Source organism: Cygnus atratus, chromosome 6, assembly GCF_013377495.2.
Source record: "Cygnus atratus isolate AKBS03 ecotype Queensland, Australia chromosome 6, CAtr_DNAZoo_HiC_assembly, whole genome shotgun sequence".
NCBI classification, from domain to species: Eukaryota; Metazoa; Chordata; class Aves; order Anseriformes; family Anatidae; genus Cygnus; species Cygnus atratus.
In genome coordinates this window covers 1,977,827-2,002,580 of record NC_066367.1, presented here as the reverse complement: position 1 = coordinate 2,002,580, position 24,754 = coordinate 1,977,827, and the positions used below count along the sequence as shown (strand labels likewise).

Here is a 24,754-nt window from a genome sequence, read left to right as displayed (position 1 = left end):
ATCTCTGAACGTGAAATTCAAGAACTGCTAAAGGTTTCAAACAGCACCGTTAATTCAACTTCTTTGGTCATAGCCAGAGTATTTTTAATTTTTTAATGTAAAAGATACATGAAATTGCTAAATATTTTAACTCACATTTTTAACATTTCAATTATAAAACTTTTATTTTTCATATTGCATTAGTTTAGATGCTTTCAGTTAATACATACATGGTGTGACAAAGTATATAGAATGTAAAAAAGGAAAAAAAAAGTAGGTTCATTTCTCTTGATTGTCCTGTTCATAGAATCACCTGTGCTTTTGCTTACTTTAAAGCCCACTCTGACACAGGTGCAATGTGTAACCAATTAGTAAAGTACCTTAAATTCAAGAGCAGGAAGTGGGTGGGGGCTCTAGGTTATACCAGTTGCAGAGGGTTTAGATGGAGATGCTCTTGCAAGAGCTTGCGTCCTCCTCTAAGCTTTTGAGGGACTTTAAAGAGATGTACGAGTATGAGAACCGTTTAAAAACTTTTACAAATTGGCCTTTTGTGAAGAATTGCAAGTGTGCTCCAGAGAATGTAAGTCTGAAAATGGATATTTTAACTACACCTTATTCTTGGTGTACTATGACTGAATGTAAAGTTGTTGTTAAATGTATTCATGTTCAAGAACAGCTGCAGGCCTCTGCTAAGCTGTGGTAGTTTTACCTTGCTAGGCAGCTGAACTCCACCACAACAGCTCTCTCACTTCCCCTCCTCAGAAGAAGAAGGTGAGAAGAAATAGAAATAAACAACTCATTGGTTGAGATAAGGATAGCTTAATTAAAGGAAAAATAACTATTAAGGGAAAATTATTATTAATTAAATAACTTAATTAAAGGGAAAGGGGAAAACAACAACAAGCAAAGGCAGTGTGGAAGTGCAGAGGAAGTAAATTACTAATTCCTACCGAAGAGTGATGCTTGACCACATCCTTGAAGCAGGGCCTCAATGCGTGTAGCTGTTGTTTAGGAGGACAGATGTTTTCACAGCAAGAGCCCACCCCTCCCCTCTTCTTCCTTCTTCCACCTTTTATTGCTGAGTGTGACATTATATGGTATGGAATGGGCTAAAGTTGTGCCAGGGGAGGTTTAGGTTGGATATTGGGAAGAACTTCTTTACTGAAAGGGTTGTTAGGCATTGGAATAGGCTGCCCAGGGAAGTGGTTGAGTCACCATCCCTGGAGGTCTTTAAAAGATGTTTAGATGTAGCCCTTAGTGATATGGTTTAGTGGAGGACTTGTTAGTGTTAGGTCAGAGATTGGACTAGGTGATCTTGGAGGTATCTTCCAACCTAGATGATTCTGTGAATATCCCTTTGGTTGGTTTAGGTCAGCTGCCCTGGTGATGTTCCTTCCTCGCCTCTTGCCCACACCCAGCCTGCTGACTCTAGGGGGGTGGCATTAGAGGGAGCCCTGATGCTGTGCCCGTATTGCTCAGCAGTAGACACAATACTGGTGTGATACCAATGCTGTTCTAGCTACAAGTGCAGAGCACAGCACTGTATGGGCTGCTGTAGAGAAAGTTAACTCCATCCCTGCCAGACCCAGTACATAAGCCTGAGATGAAAATCTGAATACTTTCTTCTGTTCCCTTCTCAGAGATGCTGTAGTAGGATGACTATACATTTCTGTCTGGTTAGGTCACTAGTCTAGCTACAGAATTGAGTATAATTACTTTTCTTGCCTTTACTACTTTGTTTTTGTCACTTAAAAATTAACATCTTGTAGTAAGTATTGTTTCTGCCTGCAAATCTTCTTTTAGAAGTCATCCTAGCAACTACTCATCCTTTAGGAAGGATGGAGTAGCAGAATGATCATGACTTTAAAAAAATCATTTAAGTTTTAGAAAACCTAATGCTTTATGTCCCTGTAGGCTTTAATTTGAGCATTAACAAAAGAGGCCTCAATTCTACTTTGGCATTGCATCAAACTTTCAGGTTGGATCTCAGATAAGGCATGCTGTAGGAGTTATCTGAGGTGTGAAGTTCAGTAACTGAAACAAGCTTACCTTATTTTTTAATGTTCTTACCAGATGTGATTCAAAAATGACAGTAAAATGTAAAGATAAAAAATGTAGCACTATACTCACATAGTTGAAATATAAAGGTTCTCTATGGTCATGGCCTTATGCTAAGTGTTTTCTCTGAAAATATTGCTTAAATTCCTGGCTATAGCAGATCTCATACGCTGTTAGTGGAATGCTTGTGTAGCTGCCACTGGCTAACCACTGAAAGAACAAAGCTACTCTGGTAGTTTGCAGATACCACAACTATGCAGAAACTTGTTCACTACTTTTAGCCTACTCCCTGTTCCTTTACTAGTTGCTTATTTGCCTGCTTGCAGTCCTCACTTAAAATCTGTTTTCAGCCTGATCTCTGCTGACAGATACTGTGGGGAAAGACATTTGTGCAAGCTCTCTGAAACAGTTCACTAATGTGAACACAAGCAGTGTGTTGGATCAAGCTCTAAACTTCCAAATTGTCATTTGCAGATGGCAAAGGCGGGCTTTGTACACTGTCCAAATGCAAATGAACCAGATGTGGCAAAATGCTTCTTTTGCTTGATAGAACTGGAGGGCTGGAAACCAAATGATGACCCATGGTAAGCACGAATGTAACAATGCTCGAGTATTTCTTGCCACATTTTTGGCAACATCCTCTTACTCATTCTAAAACTACCAATTTCCTGAACGGTTAACTAAACTGATGCCTACTGAAAGTCTATCTTACCCAGTAACCTTGAAATACTTAATTTGCTAATTATACCCCCATGCAATTTTTCAGTTCTTTGATTTTTGCCTCCAAAGAGTGTGCTTTTGATTCAACAAAGCAGAAGATTCTCTCAACATTGTAAACATAATCTAAATCTTCCCTTGTAATCTTCCTGGCTCACAACTGAAGCAACTAGCTTGTATCTGAGATCACTAAAGTCTATCTCATGTCTTCTATAAGATAATTTTTCTACTAATAGGTAGTAGAAATACTAAAGAGACTGGTCTGTTTAAGTTCGTCTCTGGAAATGTAACTTTCCTGGTTTTAATATCTGTTCTTCTGTATTTACATTGCAGGGAGGAACACACAAAACATCACAGCTGTGGCTTTTTATCTCTTACTAAGAACTTTGATGACCTGACAGTGGAGGAATACTATGTGTTGGAGATGACACGGCTAAGAACCTTCCTTGTAAGTGTTGACCAAATGATCTTAATATTTACAGTCTACCATTGCATCTTACAAGAATTTCTGTCTTTAAGACTTTCAAGCATTAGCAAGGAATGATGGTGTAGGGCTAGAACAGGACTTACTCTGAAGTAATGAATAATGTGTGTTATTGGCTATGAAACCTAAATGCTTCTCAATCCAGTCTATTGTCTAGCTTATGAAAGGAAACCTGGTTCCTTTAGAAATGTTTTTCCAAAAACAGCAGAAAAATTACCTTGAGTGTGATAATCAATCCTGGAAACTCTACAATAAGCAGCTCTATCTTTCTCAGGAGGGATGAAAACCACATGTGACAAGACAAAATTTGACTGGGCTATTGATTGATTCATGTGTCCAGCTTTACATGAAATCACTGTAATTAAGCTGTTGGACTTTCAAGCCTATTTCAAATGTTTCACAATTTTTCAGTTCTAATCCTCTTTTATTTTGTGCATGCCATGCTGTTGACATATACAAAAGCGCACACACAACTGAGCTGCTATGACTAATAGTCTTTGATAATGATCCCTTATTGCTTTGAATAGTAATAGAGAACCAAGTGTGACAAGTTCCCTGATGGGACAGATTTACAGTACCCCCATACTCTGTATCTTTGTTGGCTTTGCATACATAAGATCTTTATCTTGCTGATATGGTTTAGTATTGAAAATATACCTGATGTCTGTAAAGGTTAAGTATTTAAATTCTGTACATAACAGACTCAAATACTTAAATATAAAATCACATGTCTCAGTGGGAGAAGTCTGATATCTCAAAAGATGGACTAAGGGTGAAAATATGAGGTTATCTAACTATAACTGAACAGCCAATTATTTGGAGCGGTCCTTCAAGATACTAGAAGGGTCTAAGCCAAAACATACCTTTATCTAATAAATTTAGAAAACCGGAAGTGGCAGGTTCAAGCAGGGACATTTTGCCCCCAGGAATGCCCTAATCAATAGCTTAAAGGGCTACACACTAGGGCTGCCTAGGATTGATCTGCAGCATGCTGCTCTATTAAAGCATTGATATCTTAATGCATTTTTTCTGCTAAGCAAGATCATGCCTCTTCACACACAAGTAAAACTGAAGTCTCCCTCCCTGATGTGGTTTAAAATACAGTTAAACAATGGGTTCACGATTTACTTTAAAAGCATACCAGATATAACCAAAAAATTACTCTGAAATGAACCCCACTGGCAAGGCTGGTGGAAGATTTTCTGAATCAAATGGGGATGGATATGTATATGAAATATACGCCAGACTGCATATTGTTGACCAAAGCCAAAAGTAGACTTCTAGGCTAGAATCAGTAGCAGATCAATGTAGTTTTGAGGATCTAAGTTCTGAACATTTTTGAATTAGTCAGTTAAATTTCTCAATTGAGAACTTCAATCTTTTGCTTTAAGTGCAAGACGGGCAGAAGCATAATAACTTCTTTTGAAGAAGAAGTCACTGCAACTAGGAAGCGTCTTGTAGACAACTTTTCCAAACATCAATACACACCAGAGCTGCCAGTGCTTCTACATGCTGATCCTACTTCCCAACCTTCTGAAGGTTCATAGTACCAGTCCAAAAAAAAAATCCAGGAGAAGTGAAATGTAAAGACTGACTCTGAAAGTTTCTCTTCTTTATATGGTACTAATATTCCTATTCTTATGCAAGTACTAATGTAAAGCCAAATAGTTGTGTGAGAAAGTGTAGGAAACTTTTTATATATTCTCTAGGACAAAGGTCATAACTGTTTGTACTAACTCCTATCCTTCACAATGTGCCTGTCATTACGTGAACTACTAGTCTAATTTGCCTGTGAATATATGAAAAATGTTTGTTTATTCTGGTTTAGTAGGTTGAACTTTTTGAATAAAGATTCATAACTCAGTTCCTATTGTGATCTGTGCTACATTCAAGCCTTTGAGCTAGACAGACTCAGATCAGAATGGTTCTGCTTCAAAACACTTTCCATAGAACAGAATGGATCCGTGTCTGCAGTAATCCCTACTTTTAAGCACCTATGTTATCTACATTCCTGATTACCACTAAATTATCTTCCTCGTCCAGTTATAATTTACCATAGTGACATCTAGCAAAAAATTGCAGAAGTGAAAAATACTTGGTGTACTGAAAAAGGCAAGTCCAGGCTTGTGAGACCTCCTTGAGGAGGAAGTGCTCAGGGGTTTGGGTACACAACAAAACTTAAAATCTAATGGCCTAGACTTCTGGTTTAAAAAGTCTGCTCATTATACTTTCAGACTTTTTTTAATTAATGGAAAATAGGAAATCATTTAATATAGACAATTCATGGTTTTGGCTGGGATAAAGTTTCTTCTTGGAGGCTAATATAATGTTGTCTTCTGGATTTTTTTTATGGAAATAGTGGTAATAACACACAAATGTTTTAATTGTTGCATAGTGCTTACTTTGAGTCAGGGACTTCTCAGATTCTTATGCTGCCCTGCCAGCAAGGAGTGTGGTGGTGCACAAGGAGCTGGGAGTAGACACAGCCAGGACAGCTGACCCAAACTGACCAAATATCTCATACTGTAAGACATGCTCAGCAATAAAAGTTAGGGTAAAGGAGGAGAGGATACATCTGGAGTGGTAGTGCTTTTCTTCCTGAGAATTTTCTTTACCTTGTAAGCTGTCTTTACGTCAACACAAGTTCTTTTACCTTCCTGACTTTCACCTGACTGTGGGTAGAGTGGCTGTGTGGTGCTTAGCTGCCTTCTGGGGCTAAACCATGATAACACAGTTGAAATCCACGCTTGCAAATCCTTTTGGTTTCTAGGACAAATTTTGAGTAAGGTGGGAGTTTTGTACATACCTTGTCAGGTCTCAGCAAATGATAAGCATCCTTTGGAACTCCCCCAGTTTGTCTTGCCACTCTGCAGGAAAATTCTCATGCTGGGGATCCTGAAAACACAGGTATTCCAGCTTTGTTTAGAGCACTTCTGGATTACAGATAGTGGGACTAAATTATTTTTTAACTTGACACATCAGTACATCAATCCATGATGTATTTTTTTAATTAATCTGCAGGAATGGGGTTGATATGTTTTGTTTTGTTTTTTTTTTACGAAATCTTTATATCTGGGAAGCTTCTATTTTAGCAGAGAAATTAGTCATTTCTAGGTGTTTAAAATATAGGAATATAGGAAACAAAATATACCCTTCACCTCTAGGAAGAAGGTGGAAGAGATGAGAGAATAAACATGAAAATATTTAACCTACTTCTTGCTGTGTTAGAGCTGAATTACAGAGAGAGCCTTCGATATTACAATGACACTACAGTATTACTTGACAATCATGAATTAGGTTGCATCTGAATGCAGGAGAACAAGAATTGGAAAGTTAAGTCAAACAATGCACCAGAGAGCTTGCTTTGTAAATGGCCTATGAATACTCCAGTTATGTTACTGCACTTATCAGACTAGAATAGCAAAGGTGGTGTGGCATGTGTTAACTTATTAGACTGAAATGTAGCACCAGCTGTGTATGCCTTTCTGGAAACTGGTATTACAGCTCTGCTGGGGAACCTCTTAGGCTTGTCTGTAGAGGTTTGGGCACAGAGGAATGCAGATAGACTTGCACTAACTTTATTCTGAGTAATTTTGATTTAACAAATCAAATCACAATGGAACTCATGTTCTGCAAAGGACCTAGACCCTGACCCTCTCCTTCTCCTAACTTTTAGACACTTAATGCAGCATTCTGGATTCCAATCTGAAATTATTTTTTCTATTTATAGGTACCTGATAATCTACCTTTTCTAGGTACCTTTTCATCTAGCACTCAGAATTCGGTAACAATGCTTCTGGATGCAGTGTTACTGATTATTAGATTCTTTGTCAGCTAATTGATGACCTGATTCTATAGATCTTGTTTTTTTTAATGCCTCTTAAATGAAGGAATTTCTATTTATTTCAGTTTGGCTGTTTGAACTGTTAGTATTGTTAATTTGACTAGCTATCAGTCACATGGATCTTGAATCTTTACTTCTGAAAGTCAGCACCTTTGTGTTGCTTAAAAAAAGCTATAATCTCAGCGCATAACCAAGTAGTCTCTTCCTCAATCTCCATTTCAAAGGCCATCATTTCTCTGTTCTGGTGACTATTTTCCAAAGAGGAATTAAAGCTCTCAACTTGCTATATATTTTTGTAAATGCTAAATGACAACTTTATTTCTGCTGTTTGCCTCTTTCCTGTAGCCTGGACAATTGAAGGAGCCAAATCTGCTTAGTTTCTTTAATTTCTCTCATACAGTTATGAGCATTTCCAACTAAAAATCCATTCTTTTCCTCTCTCTGCATTCCTTCAGTCCCTTTGTTAGAGGAAGATTTTCTAAATCATTGAAATTTACAATGGTTAAAACAATCTCTTTGAAATGGATGTAAGAGGTCCTGTGCCATTTGGCAGAATATTGGTAATAAACTTTCTTTTGTTAAGTAATGGTGATAAAAGTGTTTCAATGGACTAGCATAAATGGACAGTATTATCTGAATATTGGAAGCAGTTATGGTGCCCATAGGAAAGAGGGTAATTTTTAAAATCATTTCATCAGGAGGCATGTGTACAGTGAGCACTTCATACATCAAGAAGCAGAAGGGAGGGGGAGTGTGATTTAAAAAAACTTAATAGTAAGATTAGAGATAAAGCAAGTGCCCAAATGTGGAGTAAAATTCGTCTATAAAGCTTAGATTCTAATTAAACAGTGATGAAAATATATAAAGAAAGTCTTTCATGCATAACTGTGACTGTCAGACTTGGGAATAGAACACAGGCTTCTGAAATCACATTCTAGTTTCTCTACAAAGCAATTGTTTTGTTTGTTATTGTTAATCTTTTTTTAGAGACTTACCCAGGAAAGCAGCATACTACATAATATCGTGAAAAGGCTGACAAGGCACAGTGGCTGCCTTCAATTTAACAAATTTCATTATCACCTTACTACTGCAGGTTTCGTAGCCTTTTTTTCCAGCCCAATTCAAATCATGACTTGGTATTCAGAAGCCACATGACAAATTGGCAATCATCTACAACTACACACCATTTGCTTATATATTTACATTCATATATGCAAGAGCATACCATGTAAAATGACAGCACTTTTCCCTGAATAAATATTTTCAGTGTGTTAATTAGTTCATGAATGCAAGCAATCAGGAATGTTAACATACCAAGCTGTCATATACCAGTTTCCACCCATCCTTAGGTCGCATAAAATCCTCACGAATGTTTGTGAATTGTGGCAAGTCTTCTAGTCGACAAATTTCATCCCATGATTGTGGAGGAAGCCAGGTGCATGGATTAGAGAAGGGATTGTCCAAACCTATCCCACCAGTCAACAGAAATTTCCACTCACTCTCATTAATCTACAATGAAAAAACACAGCTCTCAGGACTAAAATAAAATCTAAAATAAAATGTTTTCAGTACATTATGTAGAAAATCAACACATTTATCTGAATTACTACACTAGTTTAAAAAGCTTCCTACCAAAAGCCTATTTCAAAAGCATTTAGTGTCTGGCTTTCAGTTAAGCATGAATTTAAGGAATTGAAAAAAATGATATGAACTGCTCGTATCTTAGAATCATCTGCATTCCTGACTTGGGGGAGTGAACAATTTTAACTGACTAGATTTTTAGACAGAGTTCTATTTGTTAGATGCATTTTTTAACTCCCAAAATGTTGAATGAATTAAAAAAAAAATATTTCTGGGAACCATATATCTAGAAACATTTTCCTACAATGCAAGCCTAAATATGAAAAACTACTATCAGCCTACTATCAGCCTATTACATGTCCCATTCCTTTCTCAATATTCCTTTATCTCAAAATCTCTTTGGCTTAAATTTGTAAATCCAGGTTCCTGCATCTATCATTATTACTGTCAGCTCTTTAAAATATTCACTTCTATGTATTCCCCAATGCAAAAAGTTTGAAGTGTCTAAAATCTTAAATGAAAGTGAAAGAAACAACCCCAAGCACCTGTAAGTACCATTTTGCAGAAAACATGGATAAAATGGGTGTATTTCACTTAATTAAAAAAAAAATCCTAGTAAAGAAATATTTTGTAAAGAATTAGTAGAAATTAATAGAATTAATTTGATACAAGTGTTTGATTTTCAGGAATTCTTTGTAAAAATTAAACACGTTTAGCACCCTAAGTGAAAAACATGAGTAGTTTCTTAAATCAATGGTCACAGTTCATTTTTCTATGCTGTTAGAATACTCATAACATGTTACAGTAAAATTTTGGAAACTGTTGACTGTTAGAATAACATAGGCTAGACTTAAGTTTAAGTCATGTTTAGAAAAACTATTATCACCTAGTTCAGATTTGCCAGACCTGTTTGTTACATATTTTATTTTATTCTAGAGATTATTTTTCAATGCTTATAATTGCTTATTAAAACCAAACACCTCAATTATGGATTAACTATTATTATATATAAACTTATTTTTCTATTTTATCTTCTAAATTCCTATTACTGATAGCTTGTATATGCAGTTTTATATATATCATACCAAGCTGCAAATTAGTTTTAGTTACCAATTTTTCATATTTCAGAAGATTCACAGTTAGACAAAAAGAGAAGAGCAGCTTGTCCTTTTCAAACAGTGAGCGACAGACATTGACATAAAGTGAGTAAGTAAAATGATCCTTGAGAATCTTCAACCTAGAGATGTCAGGAAAAGAACAATCTTCCATTAATATCACTAAAGCTTGTGTATTCTGGAAACCTATTACAAACAAATTGGATTTCCTCTGGTGCAGTAAACTCTCTGGTCAATTACCCCCAAAAGAATCATTAAATATGTGTTCCAAGTTATGAGCAAAAAAAACATAAAAATTATTTAAGTGGAATTACACTTTAATAATACATTTTTTTTTAAGAGGAGAGGTCCCTTTTGAGAGGGGTACAAAACAACAATGATCTTAAAATTCATTATGAACATAAAAACCAATGCCAAAATCAAACCAGCCTATTTTAATGGTCATTTGAAGTATGTTTCCCATTCTACAGACTATTTTCCTCAATACACTAATACAAATATATTAAAGTCGTGATTTATTATCAATAATTTTCTTCAAAAAACAAGCAAGGAGACCATCTAAGGCCTCCTTGGAGTCTGTTTTACAAAAGTTCAAGTTCAGTTGAATACCTAGTCAAAATAATGGAAAATCCATACAGGTGATTAGAAATGCAGATACTGAATTTGCACAATTATTTCAAGTACTTCTTTCAAGGTAATAACAAAGATGTGGAGGGGTGCTATGGCTTTTTTCCAAGTATCTAGATCACCAGTCCTTTGGCAGGTAGTTATTCTGAGGGTATTCCACTTCAGACATGGTGATCATTCCAAAACCTAAATGTGATCTATTATAATTGGAAAGTGGAAAGATCTGAAAGTAGATCAAGGATGAGAGCAAGCTATGTTGCATGATCCAACCCAAAACATTCTATGATCCGTGTCTCCTTTCTAGTCTCATGTTTCAATCTTTTTTCTTCTATTCAGCTAAACCGAAATAGACCATCTTATTATTATTAATGTAACAAATTCTCCTTTTTTAATTAGCCTTTTAAGTCCTCTCAGAATTACTGATTCCTCATCCATTAAACAGACATACACACAATTTATGCACAAACTACACAAAGATAGCCATGGGACAAAATTAAACTTTTTTTCCAAGATTTAGAGAACTAACTAGATTTTATTGTTCAGAACTATAAAGAATTAAAAAATCTCAGTTCAGAGCATATAGTGAAGACTATCTGACTAGTAAAAAAAAAAAATGACTAGTAAAGACAGCCCAAGACAAACAGTCCTACGTGAATTATTAATTCGTGGGGAATTTTCTGTGCCTTCGCCTGTTTATTCTTCACTGGGCAAAATTATTAAAATGAGCTTACACCAGTTGAGCCCTGAGAATGTATACTGTCAGTTGGGTTCAGGTCTTGTATCTTTATTTCTGCTAACAAAGTTTTTGTTTCAAGAAAGTATAAAAACATTTTTTATTACTTTAATTTAGGCTTTTAGTTTTTTGTTTTTTTTTGACATAAAGAAATATTTAAGAGTTAAAGAACAAGGCTTATAGAACACAGACTTATTGTCTGTATACCTTGTCAAGTATATCTTGAATATAGTTTCAAGTATGATATGAAAATGTTAAGCTCTGACTTAAATGGTTTATCTTTGATTAAAAAAAAAGTTATGCTAGTCTTAGATTGCACAAACCTTGACCAAATTCTAATGAAAAAATAACCTTTATAACCAGTATGCCATTAAAATAAACACATTAATCTACACTCTAAGCACTACCCTACCAGGTACTACAACTTGTATTTAAACAAAGCATGGACAGTAAGTAATGGACAATTCAGAAATTGACATTTGTAATCTTAACTAGATAACCTTTCCATAACTTTTCCAATATTAACTAGATAACCTTTCCTTATAATTTCCATATAAATTCTCTCTTACCAATTGTGTGAAAAAGTTTGTCTGTTTCTTGAAGGCATACATAGTACATGAAACGAAATATAAAGTCAAAGCAAGTGGACCATATTTATCTATCTGGTACTCTGCAATTTCACACACGACTTGAGGTACAATTACTAAATAGAAATAGTGGAATATGTTGCATCTGTATTATACCGTACCATTTTGTTTCTATGAATAAATTATCTTCCAGAAAAATATCTGACGTACAAAAAATATTTTAAAATGCAATGCCTGACACAATACACTTTGGAGAAATGACGGTAACATCTCTGGAGTAACAGTGAATACATCAATTACAAATGGCAAATTATCACTCTTACCTTGTTTGTAAAACTTCTGATTTCTCTGAATTATCTATAGACATGATGAAAAGCTTAATAAACCACATGAGAGAATATTGGTACATAGGCTCAATGTTGGCTAGATCAGCAATAGAAAAAAAAAGATTGATGAATGGATAGCTATAGGACGATAGCCCATACGAGTAGCATCAATCTTCTTTTCTGTTTCTTCAGCCACCGCTTGTTTTTCAGAAATCTCATTAGCCAGAACTTTGGAAGAAGACAATATCTTAATAGCAGTTTCATCTTCCAAAATATTTCCTTCTGAAGCTGAAAACTTCTAAAATCTTGTCTTCTATTTCTTTTAGTTGCCTAAAATAACGTACAAATTTTTTCACATATGAAAATTAGTAATTTTCTGCTAGTTTCCATAAAAGATAATGTGTAGATTCTATTTGTGCTAGGTATATTATATAATAAAACTTTTTTTTTGGTCGTTAAACATTACCTTACGTTTCTGAAAAATTAAGCTAATTTCAGGATAAAAATTGACAGTATTATTGCAAGTGGAAAGGGAGAAAGTGCCACAATACTTTGAATGCTGCACATTTCATGCTTTGACCTAGGGGAAAAGATGCGTTTTGCATGTACAATAACTGCAAATGTAGCACACAATGAAAAAAATGTCTAAAAAAATCCGTTAATATCTAATCAAAATTTGCGAGGGCAGCAACTCATCTGTCAACAACTTCATGAAAGGAACATATTAAAATGGAGGACAGGATCAGGAATTACATTTTGCAATTACACAACCCCGTTAAGCTCTTTAACATTTTATTATAATCCGAGAAACAGTAAACCATGTCAGTGAAAGAAAGCCAAAACCAGTAGGAATGTGAGTAAGACCATGTATCCTAATCAGCCTTTAAAAAACAAAAGTAGTCTTGAATTTCCTGTTAAAACTGATACGTGTTATAAAGTATATGAAGTGTATTTTCTACTCCTTATATTTTCTTACACTAAGACCTGCTTCTGTGTCTAGCAAGGGAAGTTATCTTGATACCTTTTATTCTCAGCTCCTTGAAGGATGAGAGCTTGTTTTTCTACTTCAAGATCTGGCCTTTCTCTTGCAACTACAATTCCAAGAAGTTGATCCTGCAGTCCTTCTGAAGTTACCATGAAATTCAATAATGTTACCTGTTAGAAGAGAGAGGTTTTGAAAGAGAGCCATATGCAATTCAAAAGCTTATTTATTTTAATTATTCAGGTAATATTCTTAACCAAAATTTGAAAGTAAATTAATGGAAGATGAGGGTTTAAGATGGAGTTGGCTTTCTAACACAAGGATTAGCCCAGAAAGCTATACATTCTTGTTGCACCCTTCTCATGGTTAGAATTCCATTCTATTCCTCAAAATTACATGGACTTCAGTGCTTCAAGTGATTGGTCCATCTGCCATGAGTGAACAATTGTACATATGAGAAGAATCTTCCCATTTTATACCTATATGCATTAAATAGTTTTCACTAGAGACATTTCTATGAATGGAAGATTCAACTTAATATACAGATTTTGTAAATAAATTTGCTGTTGTTTTCAAAAATCATTCAACCTCAACATCCCACTGTAAATGGGATGCTGACACTGTATTTTATGAAAATAATAGATGAAGCCCCACACAGATGAAATATTATGGTGTTTAGAAACATCTTAAAATCTTTGCTGTTTTTGTAAAGTAACTGGAAACATACATGCTGGAGTTCTACTTCAAGCTAGCAGTGCCTGTGCAATATAAATTTTCTCCCTTTAATGGCCCTGTTCACATGCAATTTGTGTTGTTATTACCAAGGGCATTTGTATCCTAGAAATAGCATAACATAATTCTCTCTCTCATGGGAAAATATGTGACATATATAATTTAAAAGAATTCCTACACTGTGACATATTTATAACCAATCCAGTAAAAGCCATATCCTCTGGCTGAAGTGGTAGAAAAGCATAGTGTTGCACATGTGAAAGGTGAAGAATACAATGCCAGCAGGAGGCTAGAAAATAGTTGATGCACACAGTGCAAAAATCAAGAAAATTTACTTATCAGCTTAAGACTGATGAAAGAATTGGTTTTAAGGAACCACCTAATAGCGACTACAGATTTTCTTTGGGCTTCTTGGTGGACACAGAAGATCGTTGACTACTATTTCAAAAGAACATTCAGCTTGAACCTCACGATCAGTCAGGATACGGGATATCGTAAAATCGATTTGTCTTGATCTGCTTCCTTCACTAATAATACCTGAAAGTTGTCAAAGTATTTCAGGTCTTTTTTCATAAGTTTTGTTTATAAAGTTAGGAGGGATAGTATTCTAACATTCTTGAACTTATCAATAGTTATTAATCATTATTATCATTATAAATCACTTACTATTAATAGTCATTTGTTATTGTAAGCCTCATCTGAAAATAATTTAGGAGAACGGAGCACATCATGCTGCTCTTTCACACAGGAATTTTGAGAGGAAATTCAGTTATATATGACACTAAGAATCAGTAGTATCTTCACTAGCATCATGGCCTATTTCTTCCCCATCTAGTTTAGCAACTTTAGTACTGGTAGTCTAAAGGGAAATATAAAAGGTACCTAAAGCTTCTAAACATCAGGAAACTTTCATAAGCTCAGTTTCCTTTCCTCAAAGTAGAAGGATAGCTACATACAGCTTTATGAGTTAACTTTCAACCAGAGCTGCCATGCTCTGAAACATTGGGTGGTTTGGATGCCTGAAACTCTGAGGTTTAAGCTCAAGGTGCTGTTAGAATCTGCATTCCTCCTTAGTCCCCAACAGACAGAATTATATTTTTTATGGACATAAATAAAAACTCAGCTTCCCCCCAGCAGTGCTGAAAATTATCTTTTTAGTGTTTTTTTTTTTACTTGTGCTATTTCTGATTAATAATCTTAGAAACAGAGGAAAACTACTCAGTGTCTAATCATTGCAAATATACATACGTTTTATAAATACATGTAAATATATTTTCTGTGTGTCTTTGAATGTTTCACTATGTAAGACACATCAGAATTCAGTACAATCTTTTTCTATGAAATATGATAACCATAACAATAACCAGATTCTCTAGCTAGCTCCTGAGTAATCTTTAGGACAAGTACATCAATGTGTGTCGCAATTAGCAACAATAATTATATATTAGCAAATTAGCAGCAATAATTAGATGTTATTTTTCTGCCTACTTCTCCGTATACATAAGCCACCTTAGCTGGCTAGCTCGGCGGCGTGTGTAGCTAGGAGTATACCCAGCAATGTCACAAACTGCTGCTTGTTACAGCAATTAACACCTGGCTGCATAGAACAAACTAAAGTCTGTATTGACTGTTGATTGGCAACTAGGAGATTTTAATTCTGTTAAATAAAAAACTTTTCTTAGGAAATAATCTTCATATACATTTTAAATGCATATGTACTCTGAGTAAATCTTTCGCATTTTCATATTTCATCTTTTTTTCTGAACCTGCAGCTAATTAACTTCTTTGATAAAAGATCAACGTATAGGTGATGTTTATTGAACTGAACAAAGTTATTCCCTTTCATTATTTTTCATGCATTTTTCCTGCATCAGTACTCCTTCATGGTTAAAACTTAACTTACTCTTCTATTTTGCTGAATATCACATTAGTTTACAAAATTTTGATTTCAAGATTCTGTGTTTCACTAGCCTATGCTTAACCAACATGTAAATTTTCTATATTTTTCTATAAACAATTTTGTAAAAGCAATGGTGAATAAAAAGTGGAATACATCTCCCTAGCAACTTCTAGAAGAATAAACCACCAATTTTATTCTTTCATGTAGGAAACAACTTTTTTTTTTTCCCCTAATGGAAAAATAAAAATGGCTATTGTTATCAAATACACAAATCTGGAAATACATTTTCTTTTATAAACAAGGTAAAGTGCCAAAATTTGCTCAGACTCTTGTCCCTAACTCTACTACAAATAAAAATCTTGAATATGAAAGTCTAATTTAGAGTTATCATGTGAGGTGACTACTATATTAAGTCCCTGTAAATATTTTTACAATAAAGGTGACTAAACAGAATCAGGAGATACAAACTGGTAAAAAGTGTATTATCACAGTATTAAAGAATGACAGAATTGAAAGGTGAAATATTAGGTATGAGAAATGTCAACACTTCCAAGATGATACCAAGCTTCCAGCGGTGTCAAAAAGAGCAGTGTTAGCAGGTGAGAAGGAATCAACTAATGCCAGAAACTCTTCCTTGATTGTAGCTAAGGAATCATTTTAAAATTAAAACACAGTTTGAACATTTGTTTTCAAGATTATTACCTTAACAGATACTTCAGGAAGATAATGTGGATTACTCAGCTTAGTTGTAATATAAAAGCGGAATTCGGGTGCATACTCAATAGTGGAGTCTCCAAGGCAAATGCATATACTTCCTGACTGCTTAAATGTCTGTTTGAGCAAAAGTGGCTCTAGGATAGGATCCAGTTCTTCTCCAATATTCTCCAGTAGCACTTCAACATAACGCAAGAGTTACCAGGGCTATCTTGGCATATGTATATATACATATTTTTTACAATACATACATATAATGTGTATGTAGCATGCAAACAAAAACATCAATCGAGCAATATCTACAGATAAGGTTATGTTTCTTAGAGTATTCAGCTAATTGAACAATGAAGCAGAGAATTGTATCTTTAATTTCTTTATTTTCTTAATTATTAGTGTATCAATTTACAAGCAAGCAACTAAAATGTTACCAGTATTACTGCTGCCAGCGGATTAGAACAGTTTAAGGCTACCATTTTTAAAAAGGGACCTAACAACAAATTAAATGCCATGTTGCATAGAAGTCATTTTGGGTACTTAAGTCTGCTTCTGTTTTCTCTGTAAACCTATGAGAATCTCTAAATCAAGAGAGAAATAATTGACAATAAACAATCCATTTCTTTATTTGTAGTCCAGTTATCCATTAAAAAATAGCTGCAGCTAGCCATGTATTTCATTAATTTATTTACGTTTGAGGGTAAAAGAGTAAAATAACTGCAGTAAAATTACTATGCAGAATACAGGAATCATTAAATGATCATAGTCTAGCAATCTATTAATTTATACTCTAGAAAAGCCAAATAAATACATCATTACTTTTTAGAAATCAAATTATTTTAATATAAAAATAAAGACATGACAAGTCTCATAGAGCAATTAAAAGATACCAATTAAACTGAGGATTAGGATTATATTGTGCTGAGAAGTAGTTTTTTACCTGGGGTGAGGACATCAACTATTATCGCACTAATTTGGATCAAAAAGAGAAATGTTTGACACTCACCGGAGTTCCATTTTTTAGTTAATTGTGCCCTCTCCAGGTTCTTTTGTAATTTACACTTTCATTACTTAATAACTTACCAGGACTACCAAATTGAATGTAGTTTTCCAGTGTTGTAACAAATTGAGGGTCGCTGAGTTTGATTATATGCAAGCTATTGCCTTTTTCCATATTCTTTATCCATTTATTTACTTGACCCTGAGGATCTATCATTAGAGGCCATCTTCTTGCATTACTAAAGGAAAAAAAAATACAAACTTTCAAAACTGAAATAAAAGTTATTCAAATGTTTATCTCAAAGTAGATATTTTAGGCAATTTATTTACTTTTTCATTACAACAAAAGCACATAAGTATAAAATTGTAGTAGGCACATACTTTATTTACAAAAAATAATATCCCCCTTTCTAAGGGGGAGGATATTCTAAGAAAGTACTTAAGAATAATACTTAATTCCTAGAAAGTTTCATCTCACTTTATTTTTTAACATTTTAAAAATAAAAATACCACTTAGAGTTTGGAAATTTTGAACAGTTTTAATATAGTAATGATAAAAATAAGTTAGCATTTTCAAGCCAATTAATAGAATTTTCTACTGAAGAGAGATTTTACAGTTAGAATAAAAGGAAACATGTAAGCAGCTTCATAGGTATCTACCTTTTAGATCCTAACTCTAAAGCAGCAATGGACAAGCAGAACTTCTGGATTTTATTTTTTGCCAGACTTGGTAACTACTTCATGGATTTTTTTGCAGTATTCTCTACCACATGTAGTTACATTAACTAAAGAAGTGTTCCCTTATAACAGCCAAACACACAGAGTTTTCATCAACAATAAAATCATTTTTTATTGATGGGAATGCATAAGCAATCACCGTATGTGTTTCCAAAAATATCTGTAATTCTGCTTTATTAATTTATTTATTGTTATAAAAGGCTTGAGATGCATTTTATATGGTTCTTGGGGCCCTAAAATAAAAGCTAGGCATAAACATGTAATTACACGCATAATACATATTTTCAATTTGAGATAAATCTCAGATTTCAAAACTAAGAGCTATCATTATTTAGTTTTAAAGTGCTAATCATCCTTCCATTATTTCAAAGAGAATTTTGATTAAAGCTTTATAAAAGTGAAGTGATGGGATGTACTGTGGAAGTGCTGAATTCATTAACATTTGTCAACTGCTTAGCCTGAGTGATTGAATTATTAATACAGTAATTGCTTACAGAAGTTACATACTACATTCATTATCCCAGCACATATCTGCTAACTTCAGGAAGAAGTTTTGCTTCCAGACATACAATCAATTCTAACTTTAAAGTCAAGTGAAAATATGTTGAGGTTCTTTAGCTAGTGCATTACTTCTGTTTTACAATGTTTTGTTTTTCACTTAGGCACCTGCCTAGTTGACAGCCATTAACCTGGTTTTTATTCTTTATACAGAAAAGACAGAACTAACAGATGTGAATGGAAGTGAACAGGTAGCAATCACGAAGAGAACACCAATCAAAGCAACATTGCTTCATGGTCAATTCCACTTCAGTTGCCTTAAGAACAAAACCTAGTAGCTGAAAGTCAGTAGCATTGTATTGGCAAGCATACTGGACAGAACTGAGAGGTTTTTTTTAACAGTCACAACGCAAGCTTAGATGTTAAGATCTTGTACCACTTGTCAAAATAAACTGGAAAACTCTTTATAGAATATAAAGTAGTTGAGACATTACCTATAGAATCTCCAGTACCATCTGACAGAAAAAGTATGTGACCCTCATAGAAAGATTAGCAGAATAATCTTCAGTTGCTCTGCAGAAATGCTTCTTGGTAGCAACTGATACTAGCGTATTTCTTTAAAATTAAAAGAGCTGTAGTTTTTGACGGATGATTACTTCCGTAACTACTGGCTATACTACAGGAAAAGTATTGAAAATTCTATTCCTTCACTTCTTGCATTTCTCATGACTTTAAAATACTGATAAAGCCAAGCTGCAGAATACAATATTTACTGCTTTGTATTTCTCCTGTGAATAGCTTCCTCTTACTCCAGCATAAAGATTTGATCAACTACTAACATGTATTGTCATAAATACTTATATATTTACTTGAAGGTTATTTTTTTCCCCTGTCTTGAGTGAAGCATTTTAGGATGTCTTAAACTGAAGAGTAATCAATCCAGTGTGCAGCGTGTTTGTAGGAAAAAGAAAAAATTAAAAAAAAAAAAAGGTATTATCATAATAGCAATCAATAGAAATTAAAAAGGAGGAGAGTGAAAAGGAATTATTACTCTTTCTTATAAATTGAAACATTCCTGTCATTTTTAATTTTATAACTTTGGTTGTTAAGCCAGCTATACAGTTTAGACCAGCTCTGCAGCAAAAAAAAACCTGTCTACACAGGTAGTTAAATGAAAAGCATGCTGTAAGAAGGTATTTAATAACAAGTATTCATTATAAGAATTTATTTTTTACTCACGAGATAATGATGCCATTATCAATAGAAAATGTGTCAGAGGGTAATCCAGCAATATTCCAAGCTCTGATTTCCACTGGTTCTCCCAAGATATTTGTTAAGGAAAAATCATCAGAACAAGGAATGTCTTTTGCTTTACAAAATAATGTCCATTCTTTAGTTTGCATCTAGATAAGAAGAAAGCAAACATTAACTAAAGCTTTGTCTATTCACAAAATTTTCAAAACTATAAAAATATATATTTTCCAACACATTTCCTGTACTAATTGCTACATACAAGATCACTATATCTTCAGATGTAAAGAAACTCATGCTTCTGTCTAAGGTGCCTAAAAATGTCTCTAAAAATGCCTTTGCATGTGATTTCTATATATAAAATAGAAGTTTACTTGGTCAGAACCTTAGTATGCTTTTATTACCATCTCAGTAGTCTTCCATACTATAGAATGAGTGTAGAACAAATGCCCATATTCTAATGGAAAAACAAACAAACAAAAAAACAATTCATTACTCAACCCTTGGGACACACATAAGAAGCACTTTTCAAGACTTAGCTAACTTAACATTTTAATAACACAACGATTTACCATTTAGTGTTGCTTTTCACTGTTGTATCATATAACTCAATACAGTTGTGTAAATTATAAATTTGTGTGGTGCATAATAAAAATGAAGGCACACACCTTTATATGTGTAAACCAAAAAGCGTATTCCACTAGAAAGAATGCTTCTAAAGAAACAAATTTTATAGAAAAAGTCTGTTCACATGATGGGCACAATCTTATATATGATTACACCTTATACGTGTAAGGTCAAAGAAGTATGCTATAGTATTTTAAACTATAAACTAGCTGTTGAAGCCCCAAGCAACAAAAAACAGATATGCTAAAGGAAACGGTCTAAAGAGCTAGAGACATTCACAGAGATGGTGAATAAAGGATTTATCAATTCGCATAAAAAAGGTTGATATTCCAAAAGATATAACCTTTTCTTTGTGAAAACTAGAGGGATAAAAAGAATAAGAGCAGGCGAAATGAACTGAACAAAAGTGCATCCAACAATTCTTGAGTTACCTAATTAATGTGTGTCTGCACAATCATAAGAGTAAGAACTAGCAACCAGGAATCCATACCTACTATTTCACAGAAAGAAAAAAAACAAAACCAAACAAACAAAAAACCTATGCAGTCAGACAGAAATTATACTAAGCTTTTCATATGAAACCAATATGTATTCATTTTTAGTGAATAAGCATGTATATGTCTCTACATGTCTTTTATGAATATCATCTACATTTTTATCTACCCTTGCCAGGAATACAGTTCAGAACCATTTCAGATATTTCACCAGAAATAATCCTACCTACCCAGACACAAAGTGAGAGTTACTTAGAATGAAGGTTATAACCATAAAAGAGAACACTAAAAATTACATAATTGGGAACTGTAAATGCTGCTATTTATTTACACTATAAATAATCATACCATAAACTCCCATTCTAGAAAGATTTAAAAGAGTAATATCAAAATATTTATGTTATGAAGAAAACAATAGTTTGAAAGAACAGTATAAAATTTCCTAAAGAAAAATGGACAAAATACTTTGATAGAAAACAAGGGGAACCAGAAGTAAGGATTATATCTACATCTATGTTCAAATAAGACGTATGGATTTTTTTTTCTCTTAGTTTTTAGCAACTTACAACAACCTGGATCTGATTTTCAGAGATAGGTATTAATTTCTCCAGCTAAATTCAGTGGGATATTTCGGTGTTGAGAAAAAAAAATTTAAAGTCAAGCTAATTTTGACATTTAAAAATTGAGACACCTAAAATCAACGGTCATGTTAAGATTCTGTAGTATTCAGAATGTCTATTTATTTCACTGGGAGTTACAAGCACACATCTGCTATATTACTGAGCTATTGTATCTTTTGTCTCTTTTTATAGAGAATTACTCCACGTTCAGAACTTGCTTGTGTTGCTGCTGAAGTAGGAGCTGATTTTGTCTTCCCTAAAGGTAAAGAGAATTTAGCCATTGATTGGAATAGGACTAAGCAGAGCCATGAGGAATAAAGTTACTGGCAATTGCTTTAAAGAAGAGAAGCAATCAAAGGACTCTATCCTTTACATAGCATTAAGTACATTACAGTACTTATAAACAAAACTCAAAATCATATGATAATGTTTCAGTTCTTATAAATTCTATTAAAATATAATTTAAAAATATAAACTTTATAGTAGAATAAAAATGAATTAAATTTAGATTATTACAAAACAGACAAAATTACTGTGCATATTATTTGTGTAGCTGGATGTAAAGGCTCCTAGGTAAGCTACAATTCCTGATGCAATAAGTATATCCCCAGTCAAATTGATGTACTGCCTTGCCAGCTCCAAAGCAGTCTCATTCCACCGAGTTTTCTCACCCCCAAGGCCTCCAATCAATTGTTCTGCTCGCTGTAGTTTTTTGCAGCATAAGTCAACCTTAGAAAAAAAAAATAGTTGATTATATTACATGATCACTTTAAAGATATTTTACAAACATCAAAAGCATTCAAAGGCTATTTTTCTGTGCAGGTGTTTTCTATATAATTTCATGGAATAGAAAGAAAACTTCTGATTACAATAGAATTGTTTAAAGAGCAAAAACAATCTCAGTAAACAGTAAATCTCAGTAAACAGTAAATCTCAGTAAACACAGTAAATTCCATAAAATTTCAGTTAATTTTTCACCTAAACTAGGAAAGAAAAATAATATAAAACATGTAATTCATAACAGCTCTGCATGTGATCTGGAAAATATTAAGTCAAGGAAATGATTGACATGTCACAAGAGAAAAAAACATCTCAGAGAGATCACTGTTTCTTTCATGAAAGTAGGCATGTTCTTTCCTGTGAAAAAAAAACCCTCCTTATGAATATATAATCCGTGTTTCTTTTGTAGGTTTTCAACTATGCCATCCTTCCAAGTTTGTTTAGAATCTAACAAAAATATTATTTAAATATCATTTAAGAGGAATTTAATCCAGCTCTGTTGGAGTTCTTTACTATGTAGTAGAGACGCGTTTCAGCTGCAGGACAGGAGTAAAATGTTGCCAACTCTTGTTGCTGTTAAACCCTCTCTCTTTTCTGGTAACCACAGCAGCCAATTTACACCATGCTAGTAACAAACTGCTCAGGTAGTTTAGTCCTCCCTTCTTCCAAACACTACCATATCAGGATACAGAAGAAACACACAAAGCGCTGAGTTTAACTACAGACAAGAATTAAGGCTCCATTTCAAATTCTGATACTATTCTTGTAACAAAACCTCATGGTGTTGTACTGTAAATCTTAGAAATAAATAAAAATGACCATCTTCAAAACATTGCCTATCTCTGCACACATAATGGCTATTATGTGTCAGGAGCAGAGTTTACCATGAACGTTCTCAAAATTGTTTTGGCACAGAAGGTGTAAATAGGCTTTCAAAACTTTAAATGTACTGACTTACAATTTAATAAATAATCAAATTTTTAGTACAATCATTAAAAATTTACCACCTCACAGGAAAGCAGATATGAGTGAAGATGCAGCAGAGGGGTATCACTAAATTCATAGTATCTACATTTTTCATTATTTTAAATCATTTGTTCCTCATGCTTTGCCTATTTGTAACTTCAAGACCATTATAATGAAATAAAAAAATGGTGATCTAGGAATAGGACTTGTTCAACATATTGGCAGTTAAAAGGAGAAATCTCATTTGAGAGAGAAACAAATTTTAAATATCTTTTCTAAAAAAAAGAACAGAACAACAGTTCATTTTTTGCATCATATACCTGATTTTCCAAGTCAGCCTTCTCCCGTTTCTTGGATTCCAGAGTCTGTTGGAGTATAGCCAATTTATCTTGAACTTCCTTCAGGTCTGCTTGTTTCTTTCTTAGGCCATCCATAGCAATCTTTAATTTTCCTTCAGCTTCATTCAACTTCAGTTTTTTGGGTGCAACATTTTTTGTCACTCTAAATAAGGCCAAAAAATAAATTAAACATCTGAAAGATACACCGTCAATCCAGGGTTAGCGTTAAAAATATGAGCATAGGAAAGATGAAGGGAAATAACTACTCAGTAGCTCACGCAACATTCTGTTTTTCATTATTTGATATCTGAACACAACTGGCATTCATCACTTTTTTCTGTGCTGATACTTTCTGGCTTAAGCAGTTTCTGCAAAATTTTCTGTAATAAGAGCTAATGCTTTAAAGTGAAAATGGTTATCCTTCCAAATTGTGTTCCCACTTGATTACAATTTAGAATCCATTACAGATTTGTGCCATTAGAAACACACAAATAATCATATTAAGTTACACACACACTGTACACAAAAAAGAGAGAGAGAGGAAAAAAAACTTTTCATATCCAACAATCTATTTTCCAGTTTTGAGGACTTTGAGGATTTCAATCTTTTCCATTGATGCTTTCATGAGGAAAATACTGGAAGCATCATATTAATCAAAAACATACTATCTTTCCAAAAGAAAAAAAAAAGGAAACAAGAAAACATGCTAGAATGCCCTAGATCAACTGAAACGGTATCCCATAAGTATTAGCCTCATAACTAGTGAATCCCCTCTCTTACTGGTAAGTTACATGTCCCCTTTAAGGTCCACAATTTTAGTTAATTTTCTTTCTGAAAATAGGCCTTTATAATATTACAAAGTTGTTCTCAAATTCAAAACTTTACCAAGTATGCATTTACTTATCTTGTTTGTCAAGTAACAAACATCCTCTCAAATGAAAGCATGTGCTACTTACCATTACTCAAATTTCAAATTACAAGTTGGCCTTAGTCATCCCAGTCTGATTTACTGTTAAATGAGGGTTCCTAATGTTTCAAATTAGGAAACATCATCAAAACTAAGCACACCT

The 24,754-nt window shown here is 33.8% G+C and overlaps 2 protein-coding genes across 4 annotated transcripts in view; one reads left to right on the top strand and one right to left on the bottom strand.

Annotated features, from left to right (window-relative positions):
* DNAH7 (dynein axonemal heavy chain 7) overlaps positions 1-24,754 on the bottom strand; it is a 103,879-nt gene that overhangs the window by 13,371 nt on the left and 65,754 nt on the right. Inside the window, 13 exon segments of the mRNA XM_035536796.1 lie at positions 6,045-6,061; positions 6,064-6,133; positions 8,397-8,591; positions 9,774-9,900; positions 12,049-12,175; positions 12,178-12,344; positions 12,346-12,381; positions 13,073-13,206; positions 16,368-16,558; positions 17,457-17,611; positions 19,848-20,011; positions 22,126-22,329; positions 23,667-23,845. Coding sequence (XP_035392689.1) covers positions 6,045-6,061; positions 6,064-6,133; positions 8,397-8,591; positions 9,774-9,900; positions 12,049-12,175; positions 12,178-12,344; positions 12,346-12,381; positions 13,073-13,206; positions 16,368-16,558; positions 17,457-17,611; positions 19,848-20,011; positions 22,126-22,329; positions 23,667-23,845 — 1,766 coding nt within the window.
* Positions 1-24,754, top strand: part of SLC39A10 (solute carrier family 39 member 10) — a 106,939-nt gene that overhangs the window by 75,102 nt on the left and 7,083 nt on the right. For all 3 annotated transcript variants that reach the window (XR_007708522.1, XR_007708523.1, XR_007708521.1), the window contains exons 12-14: positions 2,512-2,621; positions 3,088-3,202; positions 21,793-21,862. The gene's annotated coding sequence lies outside the window, so the exon portion shown is untranslated. The remainder of the gene's footprint in view (positions 1-2,511; positions 2,622-3,087; positions 3,203-21,792; positions 21,863-24,754) is intronic.